Source organism: Lepisosteus oculatus, chromosome 17 (assembly GCF_040954835.1).
Source record: "Lepisosteus oculatus isolate fLepOcu1 chromosome 17, fLepOcu1.hap2, whole genome shotgun sequence".
NCBI lineage: Eukaryota > Metazoa > Chordata > Actinopteri > Semionotiformes > Lepisosteidae > Lepisosteus > Lepisosteus oculatus.
In genome coordinates, this window is record NC_090712.1 from 6,442,483 (window position 1) to 6,469,533 (window position 27,051).

At 45.0% G+C, this 27,051-nt stretch overlaps 3 protein-coding genes and 1 non-coding gene across 5 annotated transcripts in view; all 4 read left to right on the forward strand.

The window, feature by feature from the left end:
* Positions 1–12,967, forward strand: part of arid4b (AT-rich interaction domain 4B) — a 51,819-nt gene extending 38,852 nt beyond the window's left edge. For both annotated transcript variants that reach the window (XM_015362808.2, XM_015362809.2), the window contains exons 15-24: positions 361–610; positions 937–1,127; positions 3,094–3,273; positions 3,927–4,011; positions 4,616–4,829; positions 5,291–6,559; positions 6,939–7,049; positions 7,795–8,010; positions 8,707–8,853; positions 9,264–12,967. In XM_015362808.2, the coding sequence (XP_015218294.2) occupies positions 361–610; positions 937–1,127; positions 3,094–3,273; positions 3,927–4,011; positions 4,616–4,829; positions 5,291–6,559; positions 6,939–7,049; positions 7,795–8,010; positions 8,707–8,853; positions 9,264–9,403 (2,803 nt within the window). In that variant the 3' untranslated portion in view covers positions 9,404–12,967. The remainder of the gene's footprint in view (positions 1–360; positions 611–936; positions 1,128–3,093; positions 3,274–3,926; positions 4,012–4,615; positions 4,830–5,290; positions 6,560–6,938; positions 7,050–7,794; positions 8,011–8,706; positions 8,854–9,263) is intronic.
* A 1,762-nt stretch (positions 12,968–14,729) lies between these two features.
* On the forward strand, positions 14,730–20,297 carry rbm34 (RNA binding motif protein 34). Its single transcript, XM_006638712.3, has 11 exons — positions 14,730–15,010; positions 15,241–15,409; positions 15,693–15,826; positions 15,912–16,125; positions 16,480–16,539; positions 16,720–16,763; positions 17,775–17,858; positions 18,395–18,458; positions 18,878–18,920; positions 19,175–19,293; positions 19,796–20,297. The coding sequence occupies exons 1-11, from the start codon at positions 14,985–14,987 to the stop codon at positions 20,165–20,167; spliced, it is 1,329 nt and encodes a 442-aa protein (XP_006638775.1). The 5' UTR covers positions 14,730–14,984; the 3' UTR covers positions 20,168–20,297.
* A 621-nt stretch (positions 20,298–20,918) lies between these two features.
* LOC102698710 (mitochondrial import receptor subunit TOM20 homolog) lies at positions 20,919–26,673 on the forward strand. Its single transcript, XM_006638568.3, has 5 exons — positions 20,919–21,180; positions 23,630–23,676; positions 24,121–24,202; positions 24,955–25,097; positions 26,223–26,673. The coding sequence occupies exons 1-5, from the start codon at positions 21,057–21,059 to the stop codon at positions 26,265–26,267; spliced, it is 441 nt and encodes a 146-aa protein (XP_006638631.1). The 5' UTR covers positions 20,919–21,056; the 3' UTR covers positions 26,268–26,673.
* LOC138223905 (small nucleolar RNA SNORA14) lies at positions 25,816–25,954 on the forward strand. Its single transcript, XR_011182336.1, has one exon. It is a non-coding gene; the product is annotated as a small nucleolar RNA SNORA14 (small nucleolar RNA).
* Positions 26,674–27,051: the final 378 nt, after the last annotated feature.

The window sequence follows — 27,051 nt, forward strand, 5'->3', positions numbered from 1 at the left end:
TGGTGACTATTGTGAAGCGTGCCTTTGTTTTTCCACTTCTTGCAAGTGTGGTAAAAATAAAGTTATTGATTTAATATGGGAGACTAAAACAAAACCCCATGGTCTGAATTAATTAGCCAGTTGTAAACATACTCCTGAAGACCACTAACCATTGAGTCTAAACTTGACTGTTAAACCTTAAAGGCTCAGAGAGAGGCTTAATGGACATTTGATTTCTGAGACGTTCCTCATATCATAGTTCACGGCACAGGTGAACAGATTTTATGACGCGAGCTCGGAGGCTGATGTTCTCGCGGTTTGCAGTAACCTACAGCTTTCTATAAAAAGAACAAATAAACTCAATTGGTCTCTTGGTTCCAGATACCTTTACGGGTTTGAGGAGTACTGCAAGTCGACTGGCATTGCGTTCCAAATGGCCCTGCCCCAGAAACAGGCGGAGAAACCGTGCCTCGAACCCGGGGGCAAGGCAGGCAGCCCCGTCACACACCCCGCGGCCCCAATCGCGGGGACCCAGGCCGAGCCGCTGGAGGACGAGGAGGAGGAGGAGGAGGAAGAGCTTCGAGCGGAGTGCGAGCAGTGCGGTGGAGACGCGCACCCAGCCGTGAGCAGGGTAACTTCCTTCGGTCCCACGCCTTCCTCGCGTGCAAGCCAGACGACAAGTGGAATGATTTTCAATGTTTGGTTTGCTAGGTAGACTTTATTGATGCTGTGGTGGGTTTTGATGGATTAAGTCTTCGTCGTCTCCTCTGTTACAGACTTAAAAGGCTGCCTTAGTTACAGTTGACATGTTCTCTACATTCTGTGTGTCGAGAATCTGTGCATTCAAGATAAAATAGTCCTGTAGGATGAAGCTACTCAGGCACTTGCGGGGTGTGGCTGTGACGATCCCCTTCTGACTGCAGGTGAGGTGACAGCAGTGTCCCTTTCCATCCACAGGTGGACAAGATGTCAGACCAGGGCCTGCTGGGCAGCACAGATCTAGAAACTGGAGCCCTGAAGACCGAAGCAGAAGAGAAACAGGAGGAGGAGGAGGAGGATGAGGAAGAGGGGGAGGTGGTCGAGCCCCCACAGACGGAGAACGTGAAAAATGAGCCCTATGAGGAGCTGGAAGATAAGGACAAGTCAGGGTAGGTTGTGATGTCAGTCACAGAGGCCCCAGCTAGGGGAATCAGCTCTGTCCTGTGAAGTAGTTTGCTAATGCGATACTTGTACACTTGATGATTTTTACAAAATCTTTGTGTACAATTTAATGCTTTTAGGGTCGTTTTGGACAGTCTAATTACTTTGCAAGTCTCCAGAAATGCATACAATCTGGGTTGTTTGCATATGCAATTTATTATGTCTACGTTATGTATTCATTTAAATGTATTAATGTTTTCTGGACTTGTATAGCCCATTTAAGTGTTGATCTGTTGCCATGATGCAGTAGGATGCTGTGGTTATAGTGGGACTGTACTGAGAAATAAGTCACTAGTTTCCCCAATATAACTTTTATCTTTTAGCTGGGCTAGAAGCTGTCTTGTTGAGTCAGCTGCAGTAATTGCTTTTTCAGCTTCGGTATTTCACTTTTGCACGTTTAATTGGGTATTGATAAGGTAAACCTTTCCGTGTTGGAGTGATTTACCTAGTTCAGAGTGAAAATCATGTGGGGATTCCACTCATCTGAGGTTGTGTGAGTAGATACTTCCTGTTTGACAGATGTCTGAGTCCTCGTGTGCTCAGTCAGTGGTGCCAAGTAGTCAAACAGGCGACTGTGTTGCTTCCTTTTATCTGCTTATTGTACATGGAGGCACTGCCTTTCCCACAGACTCTGTCCAGCTTGGCTCAGGGCCTCCCTGCTTTCTCATGAAGGGGAGCAGTGAATTAAGCACTTTGTTTTAGCCCCCGTTTTGGATTGTCAGATCTGTTTTCAATGGCTGAAGCGACCCGCGCGTGAGCTCTGTCGTGCAGATGGAGTCGGTAGACATTTCAGCCTCAGCAGGTGAACTGAATTCACACCGTGCTGTGCGCTGCGGACTGGGGCCTCAATCGCGCTGATCCCCGGAAGTGCCTCGTGCCAGAGCGGTGCGCTGCTGTTGCAGTCCCAGTTTGACTTCTGTTATCGAAGGACGCAGGTGGCAAGTGTTTGACATTGTGGAGCCCAGCCAAGTGCTGCAGCATCTCGGCTGAGACGGGGGTGGGGGGTGGGGGGGTGTATGCGCAGCGCGGTTCTGGTGTTGAGTGTTTTCATGTGGGAATCGGCTAGGCCGTGATATCCAGTTAGTGTATCCTCTCATTAAAAGGAGGATTGGAGTGTGCTGCAGCCAGCTCCTGATGCGCTTCAGAGGGTGTTTTTCATCGGGCTCCTACACACTCTGTGTATTCAGACGCAGTCAACAGGAGGTCTGCGTGGGCAGTCGTATGAGCATCAAGAAAACCTCTTGCACAGCTTCGAAGAGTCATGGCTCTAGTCTTTAGTCCCTTCTACGAATCGGGGCTGTGTTCTTTCACGGTTAGCTTTACTGCAGCCCTTTGAACCCGAGAGGAGCTTGCTTTGTTTTAAACGCCCTCTCCAGAGCAGGTCAGTGTTTCTGTGCTGGGGGATAGACGCTTTTATTAAATGCAGTTGGTAACTACCTTCATTTGTACAGCAGCAGTTAAACGCTGAGCAGCAGGTTACCGCCTGAAACTTGCCTCCCACCCCCCAGAAGCCTGATCTGTGATGTGGCTGTGGAGGTGCTTTTTTTTTTACCCCATGTTTGACTGCATGAATTTCTAGAAGCTTTCAAGAGCCTCAACATTTAGAAATGTCCTGAGAGAAAACCGGCTAGGGTGGGCTGAGTGTTTTCCTGCAAGACCTTTTTTCACTGTTTAGGATTTTTAATGTAGAACAAAATTGAACAGCCCCCCACAAGCCTCCTCCAGACGAGAATTTTTTAATGAAGAGGCGAACAGCATTTTACCTCAAGTGCTGGAGCAGAAGGGGGGAGTACAGGTGTATGTGACCTTCCTAATGACCAAAACTGTCTCAGAGAAGCAGTATCAGGGGCCTCTGGTTTCGCCTAGGCTGGTCGCTGGTGTGTCGGAGGGTGAGGGAATGCTACTCTCTTTCAGTGACGAGAGCAGTAAGGAGAGGGAAGGGGAGGAGTTTGAGTGCTACCCTCCTGGGATGAAGGTGCAGGTGAGGTATGGCCGAGGCCGCAATCAGAAGATGTACGAGGCCACAGTGAAGGAGTCCGACCTGGATGGGGGCGAGGTGCTGTACCTGGTGCACTACTGTGGCTGGAACGTCAGGTAAGGCAGAAGCCTGCCCTTCTCCGAGTCTGGATTACCTTGACCTGGGCAATCCCATGCTTGCTTTGTGCTGGGGGAAAAGTTCCTTTTAGTCTCAGCAGTGAGGCTATAAATTTTATTTCTGCTGCTCTTGCCACCTAGTGGCTACACTAAGTACACAGCAGAAAAAGGTGACAAATGAGAGGCCATTCAGTTTGCTCTTTAGATTGTTAGTTTATTGATCCAAGGATCTTGTCCAGCTGATTCTCTAGGGTCCCCAGCAATCTGTTTCAACAACATTATTGGGCATTTTATTTCCAGACCCACGTAATCCTTAGGGTAAAGAAGTCCTGAGAGCAGGACCGAAACCTGTTCCCAGTCCTGAATTTTGCATTAGCTGAATGTTTTTCATGTTCTTTGATCATTTTACCAAAGAAATCTTTGTCCTGCTAGTTTTCCTGACAATTTCCTGCCCCTTCTAGTGTGCTGTTGCGCTCGTCCTCCCCTCCCTCCCAAGCTGTTTTGTAATCATTTTTATTTTGCTGTACAGGTTGCACCTGTTGCGCCGAGATGCAGGCTGTGTGAGAGTGTTCGGGCTTCATGTTCTGTTTTAGAGCTCGGCTGGCCCGATGTAAACCAGTGTCTATTTGTCTCGCGCTCTTGGTTGCTCTCAGGTACGACGAGTGGATAAAGGCGGACAAGATTGTGCGGCCGGCGGATAAGAACGTGCCGAAAATAAAGCACCGTAAAAAAATAAAGGTAGGTGTGTCAGTCGGTGCTTGAAAGCACCAGGGTTGAAGACCCTTCCGTCGTTTAACCATGACCTACGCCAAAATGAAGCTAAGGAAACCGTTTCTGAAAGGTGGGATTCCTCCATAGATATCAAGCCTCAGGAAACCTGTGTATGCAAGAGCTTTGACTGTTTAATGGTGCGCACTGGTTAAGGTTTCTTTCCATAAAGCTAAAATATACTTTTCCTGCCACTGTCGAATGGTTGCAGCTCCATTGTTCCTAATGTAAAAACCAGCAGCCTTGTCTGATAGACTCTGGTGCTGTGAAGGTGTTCCCAGATAGTGTGATAAATCAGTGAAAGTCCACTTTCCAAGCCGTCTGTTTTACTTGATACCTGTTTGTCAGATGATGATCTTTACATCCAGCTCCATTCAGCGTTTTGCCTTTGCTGACTTTAGAACTTGCATCTGATAGGAGGTCATCCCCTAGGAGAAAATACCTTGGTCCACTTATTTTAGTTGCTTCTTATGTCACATTGGATGTTTCCCTGATCTTGCTGAATTTTGGGGTCTGATTGCCCTAAATATGTTGCCATTCCCCCCCCCCCCGCCCCTTGTGTGTCATTTCAAAGAACAAAACGGAACGAGAGAAAGACAAGACCGAGAGGCCGGACAGAGAAGACCTGTCTCCAGTGAAATATGGCCGCATCCGCCGATCCTCCAAGTCCTCCGTGAACAGCACGCCGTCCGACAGCTTCTCAAAGCTGGAGAGCAGCGACCCCAAAGGGGCTGACCAGTCGCCAGTCAAGCCCATCGAAATTACATCTATTCTGAATGGGCTCCAAGGTGATGACGCAAAATTCAAACTTCATTAAATTTAGAGTTCTCGTAATATGGATTGGAAAACAGTTTAATTTCCAATTTTGTGGTGTAGAACTTATCATGTCAGGCCAGTAAAAAAGGTTTTTCCGAACCTATGAATGGTTCACAAAAAAGAAGAGAACATTTGGGCCCATTTGGTAGTTAGCAGCTAATTGATCTGAGGATGATCCAGCTGCTTCTTGGAGGAAACCATGACATCATCTTCGACAGTGTGGTTGGGTAGCTTGTTCCACACTCCTACAATGTTTTCTATAAAGAAGAACCTCCTGTTTTTGTTTTTAAATGCACTGGACATCCGCTGGCTTGACTGCTAGTGCCAGCACCATTGAAAACCTCATTGTGGAAACGCTTTGCGAGCCTGTACCTGTGGACTTTCCCATCGAGATGTTTTTCGACACTCACCCTCTTTTTTTTTCTTACCCCAGCGTCTGAAAGCTCAGCGGAGGAGAGCGAGCGAGAAGACGAGGAGGAGGAGGAGGACGACGAGGACGAAGACGAGGACGTGGAGGAAGAAGAGGAGGAGGAGAGGCTGGGAAACGGGAGCCCCCCGAAGAGCAGCTCCCGGGACAGCACCCTGGGAGTGGAGCGATGGGAGGCCGAGCCCCGCCGGGACAGTTGCAGGACGTCGGCGGAAAAAGACGAGGAGCCGGGCCGCCTTCCAGGGAGCAAGGACTGCGCGGTGGACGACACCCCTAAATACCGTGGGGGGCTGGACTCGGAGGGAGAGGACGGCCCCAAAAGAAGAGCCGAGGGTCTGACGGAGAGGTCGCCCAAGCCCCAGCTGAAGGGCAAGCTGCGAAACAGCAGACCAGCGGATTGGCTCCAGACCGGCTCCCCCAAGAGGCAGGAGGACCGAGGCCCAGGCGAGGGGGGCAGCCCCTCGTCCAGCAGCAGCAGTTCCGACGATGAAGACGACGAGCCGCACCCGGCGGAGCGGGACCGCGAGGAGGAGCGCGCGAAACCCAAAGGGACGCCGTCCAAGAACTACAACGGGCTGGACGAGAAGCGGAAGAGCGGCCGGCCGGCGCCGTTCTGGGAGGTGCCGGAGAAAAGGCCCAAGCTGACGGGCAGCTCGGAGGAAAGGCTTCCCAGCAGCCGGGCCAGCAAAGGCCAGAAAGACGTCTGGTCGAGCATTCAGGCCCAGTGGCCCAAGAAGACGCTGAAGGAGCTTTTCTCGGACTCCGACACGGAGGCGGCCAACTCCCCTCCCCCTGTTCCGGCCCCCGAGGAGCCCAGGCCGGAGCCGGCCGCCGAGGAGCCGGAGCCCTGCGAGGGGAAGGCGGAGGAGCGAGCCGGCAAGACCCGGGAGTTCCCCAGCAGCGGCAGCAACTCCGTCCTCAACACCCCCCCGACGACGCCCGAGTCCCCCTCTCTGGGGGTGAGCGCGGTGGAGCCCCCCGGTCGGACACGGACAGCGGCCTCCCCGCCGCCCCCTCCCCCCCTGGCCTCGGCCCTCGCCCCTCACGGCTCCCCGCTGGCGCCGCGCGGCCCCGTGCGGGAGGAGAGCGTGGGGGGCCGCAGCGAGACGGACAGCAGCACCGTGGAGGTGGAGAGCCTGGGCGGGGAGCTGCAGGAGCTGCCCCCGGAGGAGCAGGGGTCCCCCGCGGCCTTTGACGGCTGCCTCTCTTCCCACAGCAGCAGCAACTCCAGCCACAGCGGCAGCAGCCATCTGGAAAGCGACCACAGGGAAAAAGGTAAAGAGAGCGGGGCTGGGGAAATGACATTTAGCTGCGTGCGTTGGATCAAGTGATTATCTGCCATGTGTAAGCCATAAAGCTTGAGAATGCATCGTCTGTAACATTTCAGCAGCAGTGTTCTGAAATCTGCGCATTACTATAAGTGATGAGCTAGCAGTTATTACTTTCCAAATATTACCTGTTCAGTTTATCATATGCACAAGCGCAATGAAATGCTTATTTACATGGATGCTCCGATGCAAAGACATTAAGGAATCGCCGTGCACTCCCATGAGTATTTCCTATACGTTTCTGGCCACGGAGAACGTGGAACGGGTGCATGTTTTCTGTCTGGCCTTTATGGCTGCCTCCTCACGGTCTTCACGTTGTCGTGCAGCAACAACAAGTCAAAAACGCCCCAAGGAGGCTCAAGCAGGTGGCACGACAAAGAAACACAAGAGAAGCCACAAGAATTCAGGCGTTCATCACAAAAAGAGTCGAAAAGCAGGTAATTAAAGAAATCTCTTTCTTGAGAATAAACTGCGTGCCCTTTGGCCAGTGCATGATCTCTGGGGAGCGGTTGATTCTTGTTAAGAGTATACAAGCTTAGCTAAGAGCACATAATTTAAGCAGCTTCTACAAAGTAATTAGTAGCTCTGCATTAAAATGAGCCATTTCATTAAGAACATCGCTCCTGATCATGCTTTTACAAGCAGATTATTGGCTCACAATGCATACTTCCTTTATTATCCTGATTTGGAAACAGTGTTTAAATCTTAAGTCTTTCTACTCCAAAAAAATGTTACTTTGCATATTGTTAATGCTTGTTTCTTTGTAGTTCAAAATTTAATGAATGTGTCTTTGTGCTGCCTTGCCAACACATCTTCTTGAAAAAACTGCTAATGCATTACACTGAGTACTCCACAATCTTATTTAACTGCTAGAGTTTTCAAATAAAATGGAAGAGAAACTTTTGATCCTAGACACTTGGCAACGATATCCCTTCTGACATCTTTAAACACTTGTTCATCCTTGCAAAGGTTAACTAAGGATTCTAGTGAATTAACTAAGACACAGGGTGTGCATGCTTGCATCAAAAGAAAGTTTTATTGCACTTGGCAATAGACATGGGGCTGCTACTACATGTCTGTCTGCCGTTGGAGATTTCGGCAAGCCACAGTAATGCTGAGCACACGCAGGGGATTGAGTGTGAAGGTGCACATCACTGACCTCTTCCTCACTCGCTCCTCCAGGTGTAGCGCACAGCAGTGACAGTGAGGACCAGTCCACCAGTGAGATCACTGCCAAATCCCTGACTGCCAAGGCCCCTTCTGGTCTCAAGCCTGCCGTCCCCGCCAAGTGTCCCAGCAGGATGCCAGCGCCGGGGAAGTGCCACAGGCAGACCGACCCGGAGCACAAGGAGCATCCCAGTCGCTCTCCCAGGGTGTACAAATGGAGTTTTCAGATGTGTAAGTGACTTCCATACTGTTGAATGCCGAATGTGAGCACCGGGGCGTGATTGTGTATTGAGCTGATCTGCTTTGGTTTTCGGGAGGGATGGCCCTCCTCTGCCTTTAACTGTGTAGATCCGGAGGAGATGGCGTGTCCATCCCGTAGCTGTGGTGTGCTAGAGGCCTTTTTCATTAGAATCGCCAGTTTTTTTTTTAGTCATCAGATTTTGAAATCACCAGTTGTTTGCGTCTCTCACAGGGCTACGGACCCCGTACCTGTTTGGCATCCATTTGACTTACAAAAAAAAAAGTTTTCATTCTTCAAAGGCCAGTGACTGGCCAAAAGATGTTCCTGTTTTTTTTTCATTTGCTTAATTTTGTTTAAGAGTGTACCATGGTGGAAGTACTCCAATTACTGTATTTTAAAAGCACACCCACTGGGAAAAGGGGCATGCATGCCACCTGATTCACTCTGGCATGATGGGGTTCAGCAGTCTTCTGCTTTAGCTGTGGTTTATGGGTTTTCTTTGGTTCAGTTATTTAAATGAAAGATTATAAATGCTAATGAAAGGGGGTCATGGCTTCCAGCGATTTCATCAATTGTGAAACGGCAATCCTGCTTCTTAAAGTTCGGTGCTGGTCCTGCCTTGGTCAGCAGGCGGAGATGGCAGGTCCTCCCGGGCTGTGTGGAGTAACGAATCTTCCTCCCCACAGCGGAGCTGGAGAAGATGAGCAGTCTGGAACGCATCGCGTTCCTGCAGGAGAAACTGCAGGACATCCGGAACCATTACCTCTCTCTGAAGTCGGAGGTTGCCTCTATCGACAGGAGAAGAAAACGTTTGAAGAAGAAGGAAAGGGAAAGTAAGTTGTCGGCAGTTTTTTCTTTTGGCTCTTCGTGAAGAGGAGGGCTTGCAGCATTTATCCAGCACAGTCCTTTCGACCCCAGTCCTTACCTCTAGACAGTTGAAATAAAATCAGGTTACGGCACAGCTGTAAAATAAAGCACTGTGCACACCAGGACATCACTGATGCAGGTTTTGCAGAACCAACCCCCTTGTTTTCTGCTTGTAATTTTCAAAAGCATCGTTATACAAATAAAGGGATTTCTACTGCTCTGAGGGCTGTGAGGCTGCTTTTCAAAAGCACTGGCAAAGTTAAAAACTTTCCTGTGTAGCATGAGGAGGATGTTAGTTTTTTTGCTGTGAGGTTTTAGAGGTTTCTGAACCCTATTGCTCGTCGCGCTGACGGATATTTGTCTTTGTGTTCCGTAGGTGCCGCGGCAGCCTCCTCCTCTTCCTCGTCCTCGTCTCCGTCCTCCAGCTCCCTGACGGCGGCGGTGATGTTGACTCTGGCCGAGCCGCCGGTGCCCGGCGCCTCTCAGGGCTCGGGGGTGTCGGTGGAGTGCAGGTGACAGCCGGCCGCCGGGCCCCGCGGCACGCTGCTCCGCGCCAGCTCCCCCGTGGCCGGAGGCTTTTCCGGAAGAGGGAAAAAAAATACTGACTGAGGCACAAGCAGCAACAGCAGAAAACGAATAACAAAAAAACGAAGAGCACTATTTTCTATTGACAACTGTTTTCTTGGCAAGCTAACTCTGCACTTAAGTGCACTTTTACGAATGGGGTGGGGGGAGAAATACAACAGACTTGTTTTCTTGTTTTGTTTAGTTTTTTTCCTTCAAGCAATAATTGTTTTCAACTTGTCTGTGTGTGTGTTGGGGTGAGAAATACATGTTATAATGACCTGAATGGCCTTCCACTGTGGCGAAAAAGAGGCTCTTTCCTTTACTGCCTACAATGACGCTACGTCTGCATTTCCAATTTTCACAGGGTCTTGCAGGGTTTCTGTAAGGACGGTCAGACTCCAAAGGGGATACAGCATGAAGGAAAAATGGTATGAGTTCAAGCAACAGGAAATACTGCACATCTTGCAATTGGTCATTCAAAGCAGAAAGAACCAGATTTTCTTTTTTCCCCCCCAATCAAAGATTTTGCACCAAAGTCTCTTTAATTCAAGAAGTGACTTCAGGTTTGTTGGCCTACTAAATTGAGGATTTGCAACAAATGTGCCCAATGTAGATTTAAAGACTGTCCCTGTTGGCTTCTGAAGGTTTTTTTTGTAAATTACAGGATTATCACCCAGTCTGCATTTGACCGAAATCAGGCATAAAATGCCAAATTTCAGTCCAGGTTTCAGTTATTCGCTTTAGGTCCTCGTCATAAGTTAGGGTGATGAAACTGAAGTGGTTTGTTTTGAGACCCTTCCCTTCCTTTCTATGGCTTCAACATGTGTTACCATGCTCAGTTGCTGTTTGTCTGATGCAGATATTTATAGATAGTTTATATAGGACCAGAGCCCTGTGTGTCGCATGGCAGAGAAGCAGACTCCCCTTGTCAGAAGTCTCCAGCCCCAGTCCTGGAGAGCCACAGTTCAGGATGTCTTGTAGCTCCACCCTCAAGGGTATTGATCACTTAATGTGCTCCAAAAAGGCCTGGTGCTTAGGACTGAGTTAACTGTTTCATATAACTCTTAAATGATTTGACAAACCACCTGCAGTTAATCGCAGTTAAATTTGCCCCTGTTTTTCTAGAAATCTATTTTCTTATGGCCTATAAAACCTGATCTTTTGGGGCTCTCCAGGACAAGGGTTGTGGGTGTCCAATTTGGTTTAACAGATCATCTATTTCTAAATTTTGGAAACACATGTAAATTATGAAATGAATATTCTGGCTCTTGACAGCTGAGGGTGGTCAGGATTATGGTCTCAAAATCTTCACTACCTTTGAGTTACTAGTGAACATCACCTTCTTATTTGATCACATAATTCTTTAAATAGTTTAAGAAACCGGTGATTTAATGGAAAACAATGACACCTGCTGGATTGGGGCTCTCCAGGACCAGAGTTAGAAACCCCTGCCTTAGATGCATGATGTGACAACATTTTAATTAGTTGAGGGAAAATGTGCCTTTACTTGAGCACTTTCAGTGAAACATCAGACGTTTCTTACACTTGGGACTGTCTTTGAGAAGTGGTACCATGATCAGTAATGTTGCTCTTTAAATCAGCTTTATGTTTACATAAAATGGGAGATGCAAGAGGATGTGGAATATTTTGAACTCTGTGTAATCCAGGTATTGCACATTTGACCCTCAGTAATGTCTCTAGACGATTGCCCATGTGGGGACTTGATATGGTCTCAGCAGGGGGGTAAGACAGGCATCTGCTGACCAGGGTGCTCTCAGCTCCCAGTGAACTAGTAACCTCCTGAGGCTTCTCCCGTTCAGTGAACAGAGTGTCTCCTGTATGTCACAGCATAGATTCTAGAGCGATGGGCTCCACTCACTCCAGGCCACTGCGCCACCTGTCCGCATTTCTTCATCCTCGCTGCGTGGTTACTGGGGTCGCTGTGCGGCCACATATCAAGACTCGGTCGCTCATTCCAGATTGCGTGGGAATACAATTAAACAATTGAGGATTCTAATGATATACATAAATTGTTGAAGACTGAAATGGGGAATCCCCAAGCACTTAAGGGTTTTTTTTTCCTTTTACAAGGGAGGCTCTTAATATCTTATGCTTTCAATTTTAATGGTCCAGTAGCTGGCTGTTAGTTTGGAGTTTCTTCAAAAGAGAATTATACATGGCAGTAAATGGAAGTGCAATAGCAGAACTCTTCATCCATTATTTAATTTTCCAATTTGTACTCGCATGGGCTTTTTCCAGGTCTTGCTTTGCCTATTTTTTAGCTATGCAATTTCTAAAGAAAATTTATACCGTATCCCTGTAATTGAGGAAAGTTAAACCTGCAAAATCCATAACACCTGGAAGACTGTACAGCTTCCTGTGCTGAGTGGCCTGTCTGTATGGCCAAGCCGGATATACATGACTTATAGAAAAGACATTAAACTATGGTTTCAGCAGGGTGTCATGCTGAACAGTGCTGGATTTTCAGTAAAGGTGTAATGTTTCAGAAAATTGAGTTGCAGAAAGTAAAACGCAAGGAAGACCGCATGTAATCAAATTTTAGTTCAACGTGCGAGTACAAAACAATTAAGGAATTTCACCTTTAAAGGTTTGAAGGTGTTCTGTTTGTCTGCAGAAGTGCAATTTCCATCCGTTCAAACTTGAAGTGCCATCTGCTGGCACTAAAACTCTATTGCAGATCAAGGTGACTTCGAAAATGAACCCTTTCTCTTGCCCATATTCAGTGAAGCTCTTCAACTGACCCTTATCAAGTGAATTCAAGTACTTTTTAAAAACTAGTTCTGATGTTATTCTGCTTGTCCTTGACACACCATTAATGCCCTACAATGCTCTAGAAACCCCTACAAGGCAAAAAGGTTACACACCTGAGTTTATTACCATAACAAAAAGATACATGTATAAATTCTGAAAAGCTCTCCAGTCTGTCTCCTTTGTAAAGACTTAATGTTGTATGATATCCTGAAGGTCTGTTCTGTTTGGCACTTGTATGTAATTGTATGCCTTTGTAATACATTTGTATATTGAGAAGTGTGTTTCAAGTCGAGCTATTTAATATCTTGCACTGTTAATACAATGACTTTTTTTCTGTACAGACTGTTTTAATTGTAGCTCTGTGTGCATCCTCAGAGGGGAAAAGCATGTCTTTTTTTTGTTTTGTTTTTTTTGAGGTATGGGAGCGTTTCATTTATTTTATTTTCTCTTCATACTTTTTTTTTCTAGGTAAGTCTTGAGATTTCCGTACCTTGTGCTCTTCTGAGAAGCGTTTTGTTTGAAGGCAGTTTTGAAAGTATTTTCCAACTTGTACATGAACTGTAAAGTTTTATGGATCTTTAAAAAAAAATAACTGTTTTGGGACAAAGAGAAGGGGACAAAGCTTATACGAAAGCTCTAAAGTATTTATTAGGTTCTTCAGAGGATGGACATTGTGTAATTTATTGTACAAATGTAAGCAAAAGAAGCCTCTGTTTGAAATAAATGCCATAGTTTGTGACATTCTTTGTGTGCCTTCAGTATTTAGTAACACAATATAGGGCATAGCTACTTCTGTTCAAACAACATGCTCATTTTAGTAAGAAACATCTTGTGAACACTAATTACCCAATAATTCTCGCTTCAATTAAAAAAATGAATAATATTGAATAATGATTATTATGCAAACTACTGTTGCATATACCTGCAGCTTCAGTGTAGTCACAGCCTGACTGGAGTCAGTAGCGTGGGCAGCCGTGGCTTGCAGGGTATTGCCCAGGGATGTGTGGTCCGTAACTACACTCTCTGGGTTGCTAACTGGTGTGGGGTTCGAGCCTCCGCTTTCTCATGGGCCTCGGGTGCCCTGACTGGGACTGTACAGCACCAGCCACTGCCTGACTGCAGGTAAGATCAGTCGTGTGTGATTATATATAACGTGTATTTGGTGAAGAGGACCTGTAGTATCAGTGGCTAAGGATCTGCGCCTGTGACTGGAAGGTTGCCGGTTCAAATCCCGCAGACGGCAGAGTAATCCAACTCCGTTGGGCCCCTGAGCAAGGCCCTTAACCCCCAACTGCTCCAGGGGTGCCGTACAATGGCTGACCCTGCGCTCTGACCCCCAGCTTCTCTCCCTGTCTGTGTGTCTGGCTCCTTGGAGAAAAGCTGGGGTATGCGAAAAGATGAATTCCTAATGCAAGAAATTGTACAGGGCTAATAAAGAAACATTATTAAAAAAAATCAGTGGCTTCTATGAACAAACGCACATAAGGACAGAGGATTAGACTAAGGACACTGGGTGTGCTGCTTAAAGACGAGAGGTAAGGTGTGCAAAGGGGATATTGCAATATCAAAGGCAATATTTTTACATGCAATCCGTCCCTAACCATGTGGAACATCTAATCCAGCAGAGACACGTTTATCATATATAGCATCACTCTTAACCGGTAGTCTAACTATTTTTAACATTGATTCTAATCCTCGATTGTAATTAGCAGCAGACCATTACAAAATCTGTGCTCTACTGGAACCGAATTTGTTTGCAAGAGTATTTTTATTATTATTTATGCTTAACAAAAGAAGAAAAAATACAATACAAACAAGAGTACATATAAAAACCCAAGACAAAAATATCGTCGGGTACATATTACTACATAAATTCAAGTTATAAAAAAATTTCAAAAAAATTAAATAAAAATAATGTCCGTACTGCTTTCATATTTTTGCACTTCGAAATAGTCTGCAAATACCCCCTTTCTTCCATTTTAAAATGCTCAAACACGGGGTACTGCCCAGACCACTTCATTTTATGTATACAATAACGTGCCATTATAATAATTTAATTTATTACAAACGAAATTTTAATAGTTTTCGATGGGGCTGAAACTTAACATACCATCTTTTTCCTCAAAACAAATATCAATATTGGTTTTGTTTGCAAGAGTAAGGGAAAGCGAAAAATGAAGATGAAACGCAGAAAATTGAGGATGAAAATAAGTAACGAAATAGTCCTGTAAGTCTCCATAGTCTCGTATTACACAACATAAACGTGGCTAAAGATGTCAACTTTAATTTGTAGTTAGTTTAAACGATATAACACATCTTAAAGGTTCCTCTTCAGCGGTATTTTTTTCTACTGAAAATTAAGGTTAAAATAATTACATTTTATTTTATTGGGAATTAAATGAAATCAACATCAATATTTTTGGAACTATTCGCTTTAGGCGCTCGTTCAAATCGGTTTCCATCACTTTTTCCCCTCCTAGGAACTAATTGTCCAGTGTCTTGGTTGCTTTCAGGGAAGAAAAACAAAACGGACAGAAGGAAAGCGTGTTTTGAAAAGATTGCGAGTGGTGCTATTTTACCAAAATCTGGGAATGTATTATTTTCCCATTTACTGTACATTTGTCAGATAATTTATAATTAACTTCAGGCGTTTCTTGGGACTCGTGTTCCTCATTTCGTAGTGTCCGGATTTACGTTAAGATATACGGTACCTAAAGAGAACCATACTGTTACTTTGAGGAGGGTTATTTTTCAAAGCATGAAGAAGAAACGTGGAAGACGGAGGTGAGGTTTTACATAAAGCGGGATATTTAAAGTATTTGCATTAAGCTTAATGTCTGAGAATTTGTATTAGACTAACTAACCGAATTATCTTTATAAAGGGATTTTGCCGTCTTTTTAAATTGTCTTTGAATTTCATTTGAAAACGTGTTGAGCTCATTAACATTTCACAAATCGATGGTGGATTTGTGGTAAATGGATGATGTGTGACTGAGTGTCTTTGCATTTTTAAGTGAGGAGACAGAGGTGCCGGAGTCATCTAAGCAGCTGGATAATTATGTCGTGGGACAAGTGTCAGGAAGTTTATTTCCCAGTAAGACCACAGCAGAGTCCAGTACTCTGGCTTCTCTGTTCAACACCAAGGCGGGTCCTGCGGGTCTTGTCTGCGTGCCTGCGCCTAAGGTAAATCGATCAGTGCTGAGACCGTCGTTCAAAATTCAATATAGCTTTCTCTTCCCAGTCTATGGAACTAATTTGATATTCTACAAGTAAAGGCTAATTACTCTGAAAGTTGAAAGACATAATGTTTAAACCTAAACAAGGGTTTAATAATCTGTGTGCAGTCCCTGGTCATGTTTTAAAAGGGATGATTCAAAGCTCCGGTGTTGGAGCTTGGATTTGTCGGGTTGTGTTTCTGAGCAGTCACTTCTGTGGCAAGAGTTGTAAAAGTTGTGTGTTTGTGCAGCCCGACCTCAAGAGGACACAGCAGACGGCTCAAGGCAGCAATGCAAATACAGAACGAAATGTTTCCCCTCCTGCAAGGAAGAAGCAGAGGCTGGAAAGGGTGAAAACGGCTGCAGAGAAAAAAACAGAAGACAGGTGAGCGGAGGTCTTGGCTTTTTTGGCTCTCCCCAGGCTGCCCGGGTAGGGAAGTGACCAGGTTTTTTATTTCTCCCTCCCTCAGGGAATGTGCTTTGAAAAACGCAGACGAAGAAGAAGGTCAAAAGAAAGCGCCTGCTCCCTCTAAACAAAAACTCAGAGCTTCCGCCGCATCCAGGGGGACGGAGCAGGCAGAGGGGCGACTCTGGCAGAGTAAGGTGGTTAACAAGGCGGAGGAGAGGATGAAGAACAAGAGGACGGTGTTTGTAGGAAACCTGCCTGTGACCGTCACCAAGAAGGTAGGAGCCTGACTCTTCCATAGCTGCAGCAGGAAAGCACTTAGGTTCTTGAGTGGCATTGTAGATAAAAGGCCCAGGAGTTCCCCCACAGTGGCCATAAATCCCTGTACAAAGGTAACTGAGTCTCAACAGGTCCTCGCAGTAATAAGAAATATGCATTTCTTTCACCATTGTGCCTCCAGGGCAGTGACTTCTATGAATGATGGCTACCACAAACAGTCTGGACTGTTTTCCATTGAAGCACACAGTTTGACCCCTTGAGATTATTTTTGTACCACTAACCTGATATTTGTGTGTGGAAGGTACCAACTGACATGGGGCTGACTCGGTCACGTATTTCTGTTTGACACACAGATGATGAAAGCTGTGTTTAAGGAGTATGGGTCCATTGAGTCGGTGCGGTTTCGTTCTGTGGTAGGTACCCCAGTTTCCAATCTTCGTGATCACGTCTGTTTTGGTTAAAGTTCATGGACTGTAAAACTGTTTTGGATTTTTTATTTCTACATAAGACTCCTGAAGCTGTGTCGGTCAAGGATATTTTATTAGTTCTTTTTTGTGGAGTTAACACTTCTTTACGTTTTCGTTATTTTACAGGCACGCGAAGATAAGTCTCTTTCAAGGAAAGCAGCAGCCATACAGTAAGTGCCTTGAATTTAACCAGCCTGAATTTACGGTGACATGTGCAGAATGTGCACAGCTGAAGTATGTGCATATTTTATTATAGTTGTAATACTTTAAATATGTTGTAGACATTATAGGCAGGTTTGTGCTGTTTACGGCACTATAATGATTTTTGGAATGTTTAGAAAACAAGTACCCCATGTGGTGAAACTCAAAATTCTCAGGTACAGGAAGCTGAAAGACTATGTTATCAGGTTTGTTATAGACAGTAGGGAGACAGTGTGTGGCCTAGAAAACGTTTTGCTCCAAGCAGGGGAAGAACAGCTCAGGAAGAGTTAAAGGGGAACTGCAGTCCCACTTTCACAAACCGGTTATGAAATCTTGGTAACAAAATAAATTCATTGACACTGAATTGTACACATTTCAAATCAAGCACTAAATCGTGAACTTTGTCGCCGTGTTGTTGCAAACCCCTGGTCTTGTGATGGTGCGATGTGATGTGGCCCTTTCCTGTCACTGTAATGACTCGTGTAATGCGACTTATGAGCCGATAAGTACAGATTGTGCAGCAGACATTTCATCGCAGAGATGTGATCTGCGTGCAGAGTTAATAAGTATTTGTCGGCGAAACTGCCTTGAAACCGAGAGCAATATTTTTAATGGATTTAAAGAAACGTGTTCATGAGCCTACTTCTTTACAATGTAATAGGGCCACGACACGGCACTGGAAGATTTGTTGCCCCATTCTGAATTGCAGAAGATGGCGCTGCGCATACGTGGAAAAGTCTGTTTTGTGACACAAATTGGAGGTTCTTACGAGTTACTGTGTACATTTACTTCTATTGTGGTTTGAAATCAGTTCTCGTCAATTCTGATTCTTTCGGACTCTGAAATACACAAACAGTGTTTCAGTCCTTCACAAGGATGGGGATAAAGAACAAGTGGTTTTAAAAAGCGCACCAGAATAAGGTAAAGTCTGTCCTGTGGCCGCCTGCCACTTACTAAAGGGTTTGTCTGTTTGTTTTCAGACGCAAGGTTCACCCCAAACGAAACAGTATCAACGCCTATGTTGTCTTCAAAGCTGAAGAGGGGGCAGTGAATGCTTTACAGAGGTAATGCTTTCTTTTCAATATCTGAGATGTAACTCAGTTGTCTTTAGCTACATATTTTGTGTAATTCATTACTCGACATCTAGAATTTAGTGTCAGTGATTTATTAAAATATTATTCATGTTTGTGCGTGTTAGCTGCACTGTAGTTTTTTTTGGAACAGTGACTCATATTTGTATGTCCTCACCATTGGCCTTGCATTCAATACAGAAGAGGCCAAAATCCAGTCCTTGTCAGCTTACAGTGCTCTTTGCTTTTTCTCCCACACTGAGAGTATAATTGTAATTATGGTATAATAATGTAATTGGATGCAGTTAATCTTTCCTAGCCTTCCTTTAGTTGTTGGATTAGAGAGACCTGTAAAATCATCATGATATAGCCTAACAGGAATGTTTTTTGTGCACCTGTGGTCTAAACGCAGTGGGCATGTCTTAGCTACTTCTCTGCATCCAGGCTGGTGCCAAATGTCCTGGTACTGCATACAGTGAAAGCAATGGCCTTGGTTCTGCTTCATCACTTTTTTTTTTCATTTTCGGCAGGAACGGCATGGAGATTGAGAAAGGATACTATATCAGAGTGGACCGGGCATCCAAGAGTGCCTCAGTAAGTGCTGTTGTCACTGCAGGCTTTTCGTTCTTTTGTCTTTCAAGTAGTACATCAGTGCTGAATGAACACAGGATGGGACGTCTGTGTTGTTATTCAGCTATGTAGTGTTAAAGGCCTTTGGTACATAGCAAAATCAGACAGTGTGAACAGTCTAGGTTTTTCATGCAAGGTCTGAAGGGCTTTAGGTATCTCATTCTTACTGTGCACCACTGGTGGCCTGACTGCCTTTCAGTCTTATTACCCTCAACATTTTCCTGGTGCTCCAGATAAGCAGCTAATCTTGTTGTATTCATTTGGAAATTGATGATTGTTACAAACATGAAGCACAACATTCAACTCAAACTGTGTTTTTTTTTATTTATTATACTGATAATACTGATTTTTAGAACCTTAATGTGCTTTTTTTCTCATTTCAGTACGACAACAAAAGGTCTATTTTTGTAGGTAATCTACCATATGGTAAGTGTGCACTTATTTTTTTTTAAGTTCCTTCTCAACCCAACATTCATGTGGGCTGAACTGCGCTGTACCGAGACAAAAATCGATCCGGTCAGAAGTGCAAATTCTGCTGTAGCATACTGTTCCTTTAGAATCACGTTTCTAACGGAAGCAGGAAAGGTAACTCCTTAAGATCTGTGCTTGCTGGTATATTCCAGTATGGAGTGGCCCCTTGTGGTTAAACCCAACTAATTCATCTGTGTTGACGTTTGCAGATATAAATGAGCTGCCGTTCAGGGAGCTGTTTGAAGAGTGTGGCTCGATCGAGGCTGTGCGCCTGGTGAGGGACAGAGAGACTGCCATGGGCAAAGGCTTTGGCTATGTGCTGTTTGAGGTGAGGACTCACATGTGGGGAACTATAGCAAAAGCAGAACTGCATTGGAGGCATCAGTGAGCAATGCTGTCTCTTAAGAGTGCGGAGAATGAAAATGATAGTGGGTGGTTAATGGGAGACAGTTAAGAGTTCATTAACAATAGTTTAATTTACAGAATTTCTCAGCGATATTATAAACTATATGTATTATAAGGTCTTATTAAGAACAGTTAAAATCAAAAGGGGTCCAACATACCTTTTTTTCTGCAATGGGGTTTTGACACTTTTCTGGCGCAGCTCTTCCTTTTTCAGACCAACCCAAAACTCATAACATTCGGTGTCAAGCCAAGAGGAGCCACTAATCTACACTGCCTGTTAAATAGAATTGTGTGCATGAAGTAGTGTTTTTTGGAGGGTGATTTGTAAGATTTTCAGCTGGGATTAAAGTGCACATATGTGGTATAATGAAGGACACGTGTGGAAAACCACTATATACCCTTTACTTGGAATTTGGTTTCTACAGAGTGCGGATGCTGTGCAGCTCGCACTGAAGCTCGACAACTCGGAGCTGATGGGCAGAAGGATCAGAGTGAAGCGTTCGGTCAGGAAGCAGAAAGAGAAACCAGCCGCCCCCGCCAGGAGCCCCAGGGGAGGTGCCGGGACGGGCCCCCGCGGAGCTGTGGGAGCCCCGAGGAGAAAACCTGGATTCGGGGGCAAACGGGCCCCAGCACCCTGGGGTGACAACTCCATCCCTCTCAGGGGCAGACCGACCAAAGCCCTCCCGGGACCTTCCTTCACGGGAGAGATGGCCAAACCAGGAAATGAAAGGAAGAAAAACAAAGGACTTAAAAAGAAATTCAAACCCAAGAAGGGACAGAAGTTTATTGATATTTGATGTGGTTTTCTAAGGTGTTCATTACCGATCATCCTTTGCACCTGTAGAACTCTGTTCGTCTCACAACATGCTTTTGTACTAGTGTTCATATTAAGACCTTGAACTGAAAATAAAGCAGATTTCTTTTTAATCAATCTGTGTGATGTAATTTTTCCAATTTCTGCTTTTAGCATTTGTTAAATACTATTAGAATTCATGCTGATAGTTCAAAGAGCAACCGAGGATCCGCTTCTCTTGTTTAAGGCACCGAATGGACTAGCTACATATCATTTTGAGGATTAATTGTAGGAGCATTTCCCAGTTTTTAATCAGAAATCTGATTATTCAGGCCTTTTTACTCTTCCAAGATTCAACTCAACACAATGAGCCTTCTAGTATACAGCACCATGTTAGTGTAGCTACTTTAAATTACAACTCACAAATTATCATTTCGATTTTTTTCTGCATTCGTGATCTTAAGGGCAGCGTCACGCCACCCTCGAGCCTCATTGATGGTTTTACACAATTGCTTACACGGGGAGGACCTTGAGCGCTCCTGTGCAAGCCTGTGCTTATATCACTAAAAAAGGCAAAGAATGTCCGGATAAAAATTAAAGGGATGTGATTAACAAAAACAAAAAAAATGCTTTAAAATAGTTAAATGTCCTAGCTATCACTGTAGTTATCATTTCCTTAGTCTAAACTGGAGCAGTTTCATTCAGGCAATAAGCGAAGACAGCCCGAGTAGCACACTAAGGAGGAAGCTCGTGAAGGTTTGGGTCCTTTTCACTCATGGAAGGAGCGCTGTGGAGCGGGGTCATGTGTTGTCTGTGATCAATCTCTTAACTTCTTAGTCTTCTCCCCCCGATTACCGAGACACCGAGAGGCGACGTGCCGCTGTACATGAGTTATGATGGGCGGTAAGACGAGCGCGATCGCTGCCGGGGTCTGCGGGGCCCTTTTCATCGGCTACTGCATCTACTTCGATAGGAAGAGGCGGAGTGACCCCAACTTCAAGAACAGATTGCGAGAACGTGAGTCTGGCTGAGGGAGTCTTGGGGTGGGTAGATACAATTCCTGAAGGTTGATCCGTTTAAATGTGTTTGCATATATGCTATATATCCTGTTGGGCTACAGAGGGAAACCTTTTTACACATCGATGGCGCGTATCCCGATGCTGGAGAGTAAAATTTACACAACCCACGCCTCGGTAAATTAGCTCTCCTGGCATCAGGATAGATTGTGGGCCGGAGTACTAGGAAGTAGTGGGGCTCGTACTGCGTGCACTTTCATCGAAACCTTTTCTGGAAACATATTTATGTATCCGTTTGGAACTCTGCATCTCGAGTATTAAAAAAATATATATATCCAACGTCAAGACCATAAGAGAACACGGGATGAAAAGGCTAGAGTTGGCTCACGGATTCATTCATAACCCACAGTGTACAAAGGGTGGCACTCGTTTGTATATACACACTCTCCTAAGTGAAGGAAAGATAGATACTTTTTTGATCCCGTGAGTGAAATTGCAAAGGTACAATTTAAGACGCACGTAAATTGGGAGTTTTTCGTTTTGGATCAATTTATATTGTGCGCTTTTCTGCAAAGGTATGATGGTAAATGACTGTATTTTATTAAGATTGGACTGCTGTATCCTTATATACTGGTCTGTCTTCTCTAAGATGCTAAAACGGCTTCAGTGTATCTAGAATTTTGCTGTTTTTGTCTGACTAGAAGTACTCTTGAGTTAACTTCAGTCTGAAAACTGCAAGGTCTTATGGTGTGGAGCGGTCTTGGAGGCTTTTCTGTTCAGTGGGTAGGATAGACTGGCTGTCTTAGGGAAGAGTAGAGAGCCACGTCTGTGGAGCTCACTGCCCAAACCCATTACAGACTCTAAAACAGGCTCTGAAAGCGTTGACAGTTCTTGGGAGCCTGTCCTGTGTTTAGGCTTCTTTGTTTCGCTATATCAAGTTGCTGTTCTGTAGTTCTTTTGCCTTTGTGTGTGGACTGTTGCAGTGGGCTTATGAGTTCCACACAAAGAGCTGGTAAAAGTTTTAATTTGAACAAATGTTCTCTTGCAAATCTGATGTGCATGAAGTGTAACTGATTATATATGCATACATTGATATTTGTAACCCATTCATTTAGAAAGGTGGCTGGTTTGTTGCTCATAATGTATTGTAATGTTAATGATTTCTAATGTCAGATGAGCTGCACTGCCAAGAAAATTGTTCATCATCTCCTTCTTCTGCAGTGTTCAATTAGAAACTGACTCAGTAGAGGAATGGGGGAAACATGATGAGGAGGGGTGAGGTGGTGATTGTGTCCTCTGTACTAGGAGATTCAGTTTGCCCAGGGCTTGCTTGTTTGGGCTGTGATCCTACAGGATAGGAGTGACTTGGGTTAATGGGCCAGCCTGACCTTGAAATCCCTCTGTGTCCTTGGGGGCTTTCCTCACTTCATCAGATGCTGTTGAAATCCAAGACCCTCCCCCTGTGTTTGCATTCCAGTCAAGAATTAGTGAAACAGTTGCAGATTAACTGCACTGAAGCCCTGGGGTGGCTTGAATCCTGCTCGTGAGAGTGCCGTTTTCTATCCCTGGTAAGAGTACTTCCGGACACGGATTGTTTTTTTGGAGGAATATGAAAAAGAACGAGGGAGCCTGCGGCAGCCATGCCTGCGCATTCTTATAAACCCCCTGGCTGTGCTCACCTCACCTGCTGGGACAAGAAAGGATGCAACAGCAAGAGCACCTGGATTCACTGAAAGCTGAGGGCCTGTTCCCATGACTCTTTGCTTTCTCACATCCAGGACATGACCATGCCGACTCGCGGTTTGCGTAATTAATGTGCTTCTAATTTTTCTGCATTTTGCAAACGTTTTGCAGCAAGAGCTGGAAAATGCTGAAAGATAAAAGCAAACGGCCTTTCTTTACCTACTGATTAATAAGAGTTCACATTTCTCTAGTGCTTTTTGTCTCATAGGATCCCAGAGCACATTACATATAACAAGATGCCCCTTTCATGTGCCGTGGAAGTAAGAAGTTGAATTAAGAGGGTACAATGGGTAAAGTAGATTGTGCATGTCCAAAGAGGAATTCAGCCAAAACGCAGATGTTCCTCTTGCACTCTTTGCATTAATCTTAATGACCAAGTAGTCAGGGCATCAGCTTAATGTTTCATCCAATTGATGGGACCCTCTACAGCACAGTCTCCTGTTATTAAACTGGACCAGTGGAAACTCTAGTCCAGAGCAGAGCACACCAACTGCCAGTCCGTTAACACTTAGAGCAACTACCTGAATTTCCTTCCTGGCTAAGCTTTGGACGTCGGATGGTGTCAGACTGCAAGGTGGAAACACTGCTCTGCCCCATGCTGACAGCAGAATTTCTCTGTGTAACTGATTACATGTTTGTGCTTTTTAGCTGGGGTTGATATGCTTTAATTGACTGATGTGGTACAAGTTGTTCATTTCTTCCCCCAGGAAGAAGGAAGCAAAAGCTTGCAAAAGAGAAGGCTGGTCTTTCCAGGGTAAGACATTTACTCCTCCTTACTTGCACAGAAGCCTCAGAATAAACATTTTTAATTTTCAAAGCAGAGACCAGGGGGGTGTAATTTTAGAAGGCATGATGAAAGCCTGCTGTCTGGTCTCTGGACAGCATTAGTGTTGCCTTGCTTTTTTTTTTTAAGAAAGCATCTAACTTTTTACAGATCAGTAGGACAGAATCGGATTTCAAAAGGGTCTCATTTTTTCTCCACAATGGAGCACTGGAAAGACCTTCCCAAAGGAGCTGTAAAATTCAACTTCATGCCAAAGAAGATCGTTAAAAAAATTGTTCTCCAATTATGCCAGCTAGAGGAGCGTTCCCATTAGATCCCAGCTTTTGTAAGCATTTTTTTTAAAGAGATGAGACGATGACTGTTTGGCCTTGCCTGTTTAAGTTAAACGTTTTTTAACTTGATGTTCCCTTGTAGTTGCCAGACCTGAAGGATGCCGAGGCGGTTCAGAAGTTTTTCCTTGAGGAGATCCAGCTGGGAGAGGAGCTGCTGGCACAAGGTAAGGGCTTCGCCTCCATAATTTGTACCATAAGGATATTTGTTAGCATAGAGGGTTCAGACTTTGCTAGTTTCTTCGGATTGAAATGTGGCACAATCAGTGCCTTTTCTGCGGCTGTAAGAGCCAGCAGGTTTCTTTCAGAGTGTAAGAACCGATGCCAGCTACTACATGGCAGATCCACAGCCTATGTTTTTTTTTATCAAGATGGGGCATTAATACTTTTATTTACAATGTTCTCACAGTAATTCCAATTATCTGTTTATGGTTTTTAAAGTGTGGCTGAGGGTTTTTGTGAGGGGTGATGTGTGTAAGCCCCTGCACACCCCCTGATGTTCTTATTCAGGAGCAATGCTTCAGGTTTCAGGGGGCTGATGGGGCAATTGTCACATTTCCTCACAAAAAAGGCAAACTGTATTTAAAGCGAAGGAGCTAAAGGAGCTCATTTAATTTGGATGTCTAGGTAGTAATGCAAGATCACTAGCGGTCCCTTACGAAGCACTGAAAATCAGTCTGACCTTTCTTTATACTCTTCATTAAATTGCTAAACGTTTCAATTTATTGTTTTAAAATGTGTTGGTGCTTAGACAATGAAGTGAAGCCAGCTGTAACTCTAGCTGATAATTTGACTTTGGCTGCCTCCAAAAGACAGTTTGCCTAGAGGCCTTGTGGACTTGTGGAAGTGAGTTCTTTGGAAATACTCCTGTAGAAATGTTGCCCTCGGTGTCTGAGATCGGCTTGCCTTGTGTTGTCAGGAGACTATGAGAAGGGCGTGGACCACCTGACGAACGCCATCGCGGTCTGCGGGCAGCCCCAGCAGTTGCTACAGGTGCTTCAGCAGACGCTGCCCCCACCTGTGTTCCAGATGCTTCTCACAAAGCTGCCAACCATCAGCCAGGTGAGGGCGCTACAGAGCACACGGGCGGCAGATACATCCCCACCTTGCTGCAGGAGAAGATAGAATTCCCTACTGCAGACATGCCTGTGCATAATAATATTGTTTATAATCTGTCTGTTTAAACCCAAGGACACTGTAGTGTACATAGCGATAAAGAAAAAGATAAATGTACAATAAAAAGTCAAATTAAACTGAATAAATAGGAGAGAATGTAGGGCAATCAGACAAAGGCCCTAGTAAAAAGGTGAGTTTTTTTTTGTTTAAATTTAAAGAGAGTCAAAAGACCAGGGGTATTCCATAATTAAGCAGCAGTGACAGAAAAGGCATGGTCACCAAAATTTAGACCTGGATACAGGGAACAAAGGGACCAGCCTCAACTAAACAGAGCCTGCAGGAGGGAGTGTAAACATGGAGAGGTTCAGAGTTATATGATGCAGAGAGATTATTTAAAGCCTTGAAAATCAGTAACAAGATCTTAAATTGAATACACAGCATTATAGGCAACCAGTGTAGAGATTTAAGTGTAGGAGTGATAGTTTTGGACATATTGCAGTTTACTGGAAATGTGTTAAGGAATCCATACAGTAAAGAGTTGCAGAAATCGAACCTTGATATAATAAATGCATGAATCAGACAGTCAGCGTCGGGCATTGATAGAAGTTGCCTAACACGGGCGATATTTCTACCGTTTTTCACATGGGATTCAAAAGTCATTCGAAAGCATTCTTATAAACCCCCTGGCAGCACTGATCTCACCTGCTGGGACAAGAAAGGATGCGATAGCAAGAGAGCTGGGTTTCATCCAAAGCCAAGGGCCTTTTCCCGTGACCCTTCGCTATTTCAAATCCCAGACATAAATCAATTTGAGATTTTCTGCTTTTTCGCAAGCAAAGGTGAACTGAAAAATGTGCCCGTTATCTGCTTGTCGTGGCTGAATTCAAGTCTTCAGTCCCCCCCCTTGGCCTGCTGGTTCTTTCTCTGTGCTTGAAGGTGCTTCTGCTCCCTTTTCCTGGAGTTGCTGCTTGTTCAGTTGTGAAAGGTTCACCTCACGCATTCGGTTCAGAGAGTGGATTTGCCTGAATTTCCCTCGAGGCCGCGGCTAACCTGCTGTCCCTGTCCTCGCAGCGCATCGTGAATGCACAAAGCCTGGCTGAAGATGACATCGAGTAGGGGGGCCAGGCGGCCAGTCCAGAGGCAGACCACTTGCTCAGAGTCCCCCAGTCTCCTCCTTGGCCATCCCAGGATCATGGGAGGCAGTGCGGCCTTGGTTCCAGCAAAACAAACGATCCCCAGCGAGGAGCCTCGTTTTGTATCTCATCCAGCTCAATTCGATTTTCAATTTTTTTTAATTTATTATTCCTTCTTAACACCTGTGATTTTGATACGTTCCCTCCTGTCTTTCCAGTCCGATCGAGTGCTTGTCCCCCATCTCGGACTGTCTTTAGCTTTCCGACAGTGTGAGCATCCCATCGTCACACAGTAGAAGTGTGAAGTCTGCACGTACCATGTGTAATAACATAAATACAGACCTCTTGCTCGGTTAAAAGCAAAACGGGAATTAAAAACTACAAAGGAATTGTCTTGTTACTCTTTATTCATCTCCAGAAGGGTACAGAATGTAGTTATTTATTTGTGCAAAGAGGTGAGCTGTCTTTAATACAGGTCTAATTGTGTTATTCCTGTAATGACATGAAGCTGTATTTGTCCATGATGCCTGACAGCCACACACACTTGGCAAGTGATCTTTTAAAAATTAGCAAAGGATGAGACGCCTTCTGGAGCCCCTGCCCAGTCTCCACCCCCCAGTTTCCATCCTGTCCAGCTGGTGAGGGATGGAGGCGGTGTGGGTGATGAATTATTCCAAGCACCGCTGGGTGCCCATCCTCTCTGGGGGTAACCTGGTGCAGCGCTGGACGTCTGTCTCACTGTGGGAGGAGAGAACGCGGTGCTGCTG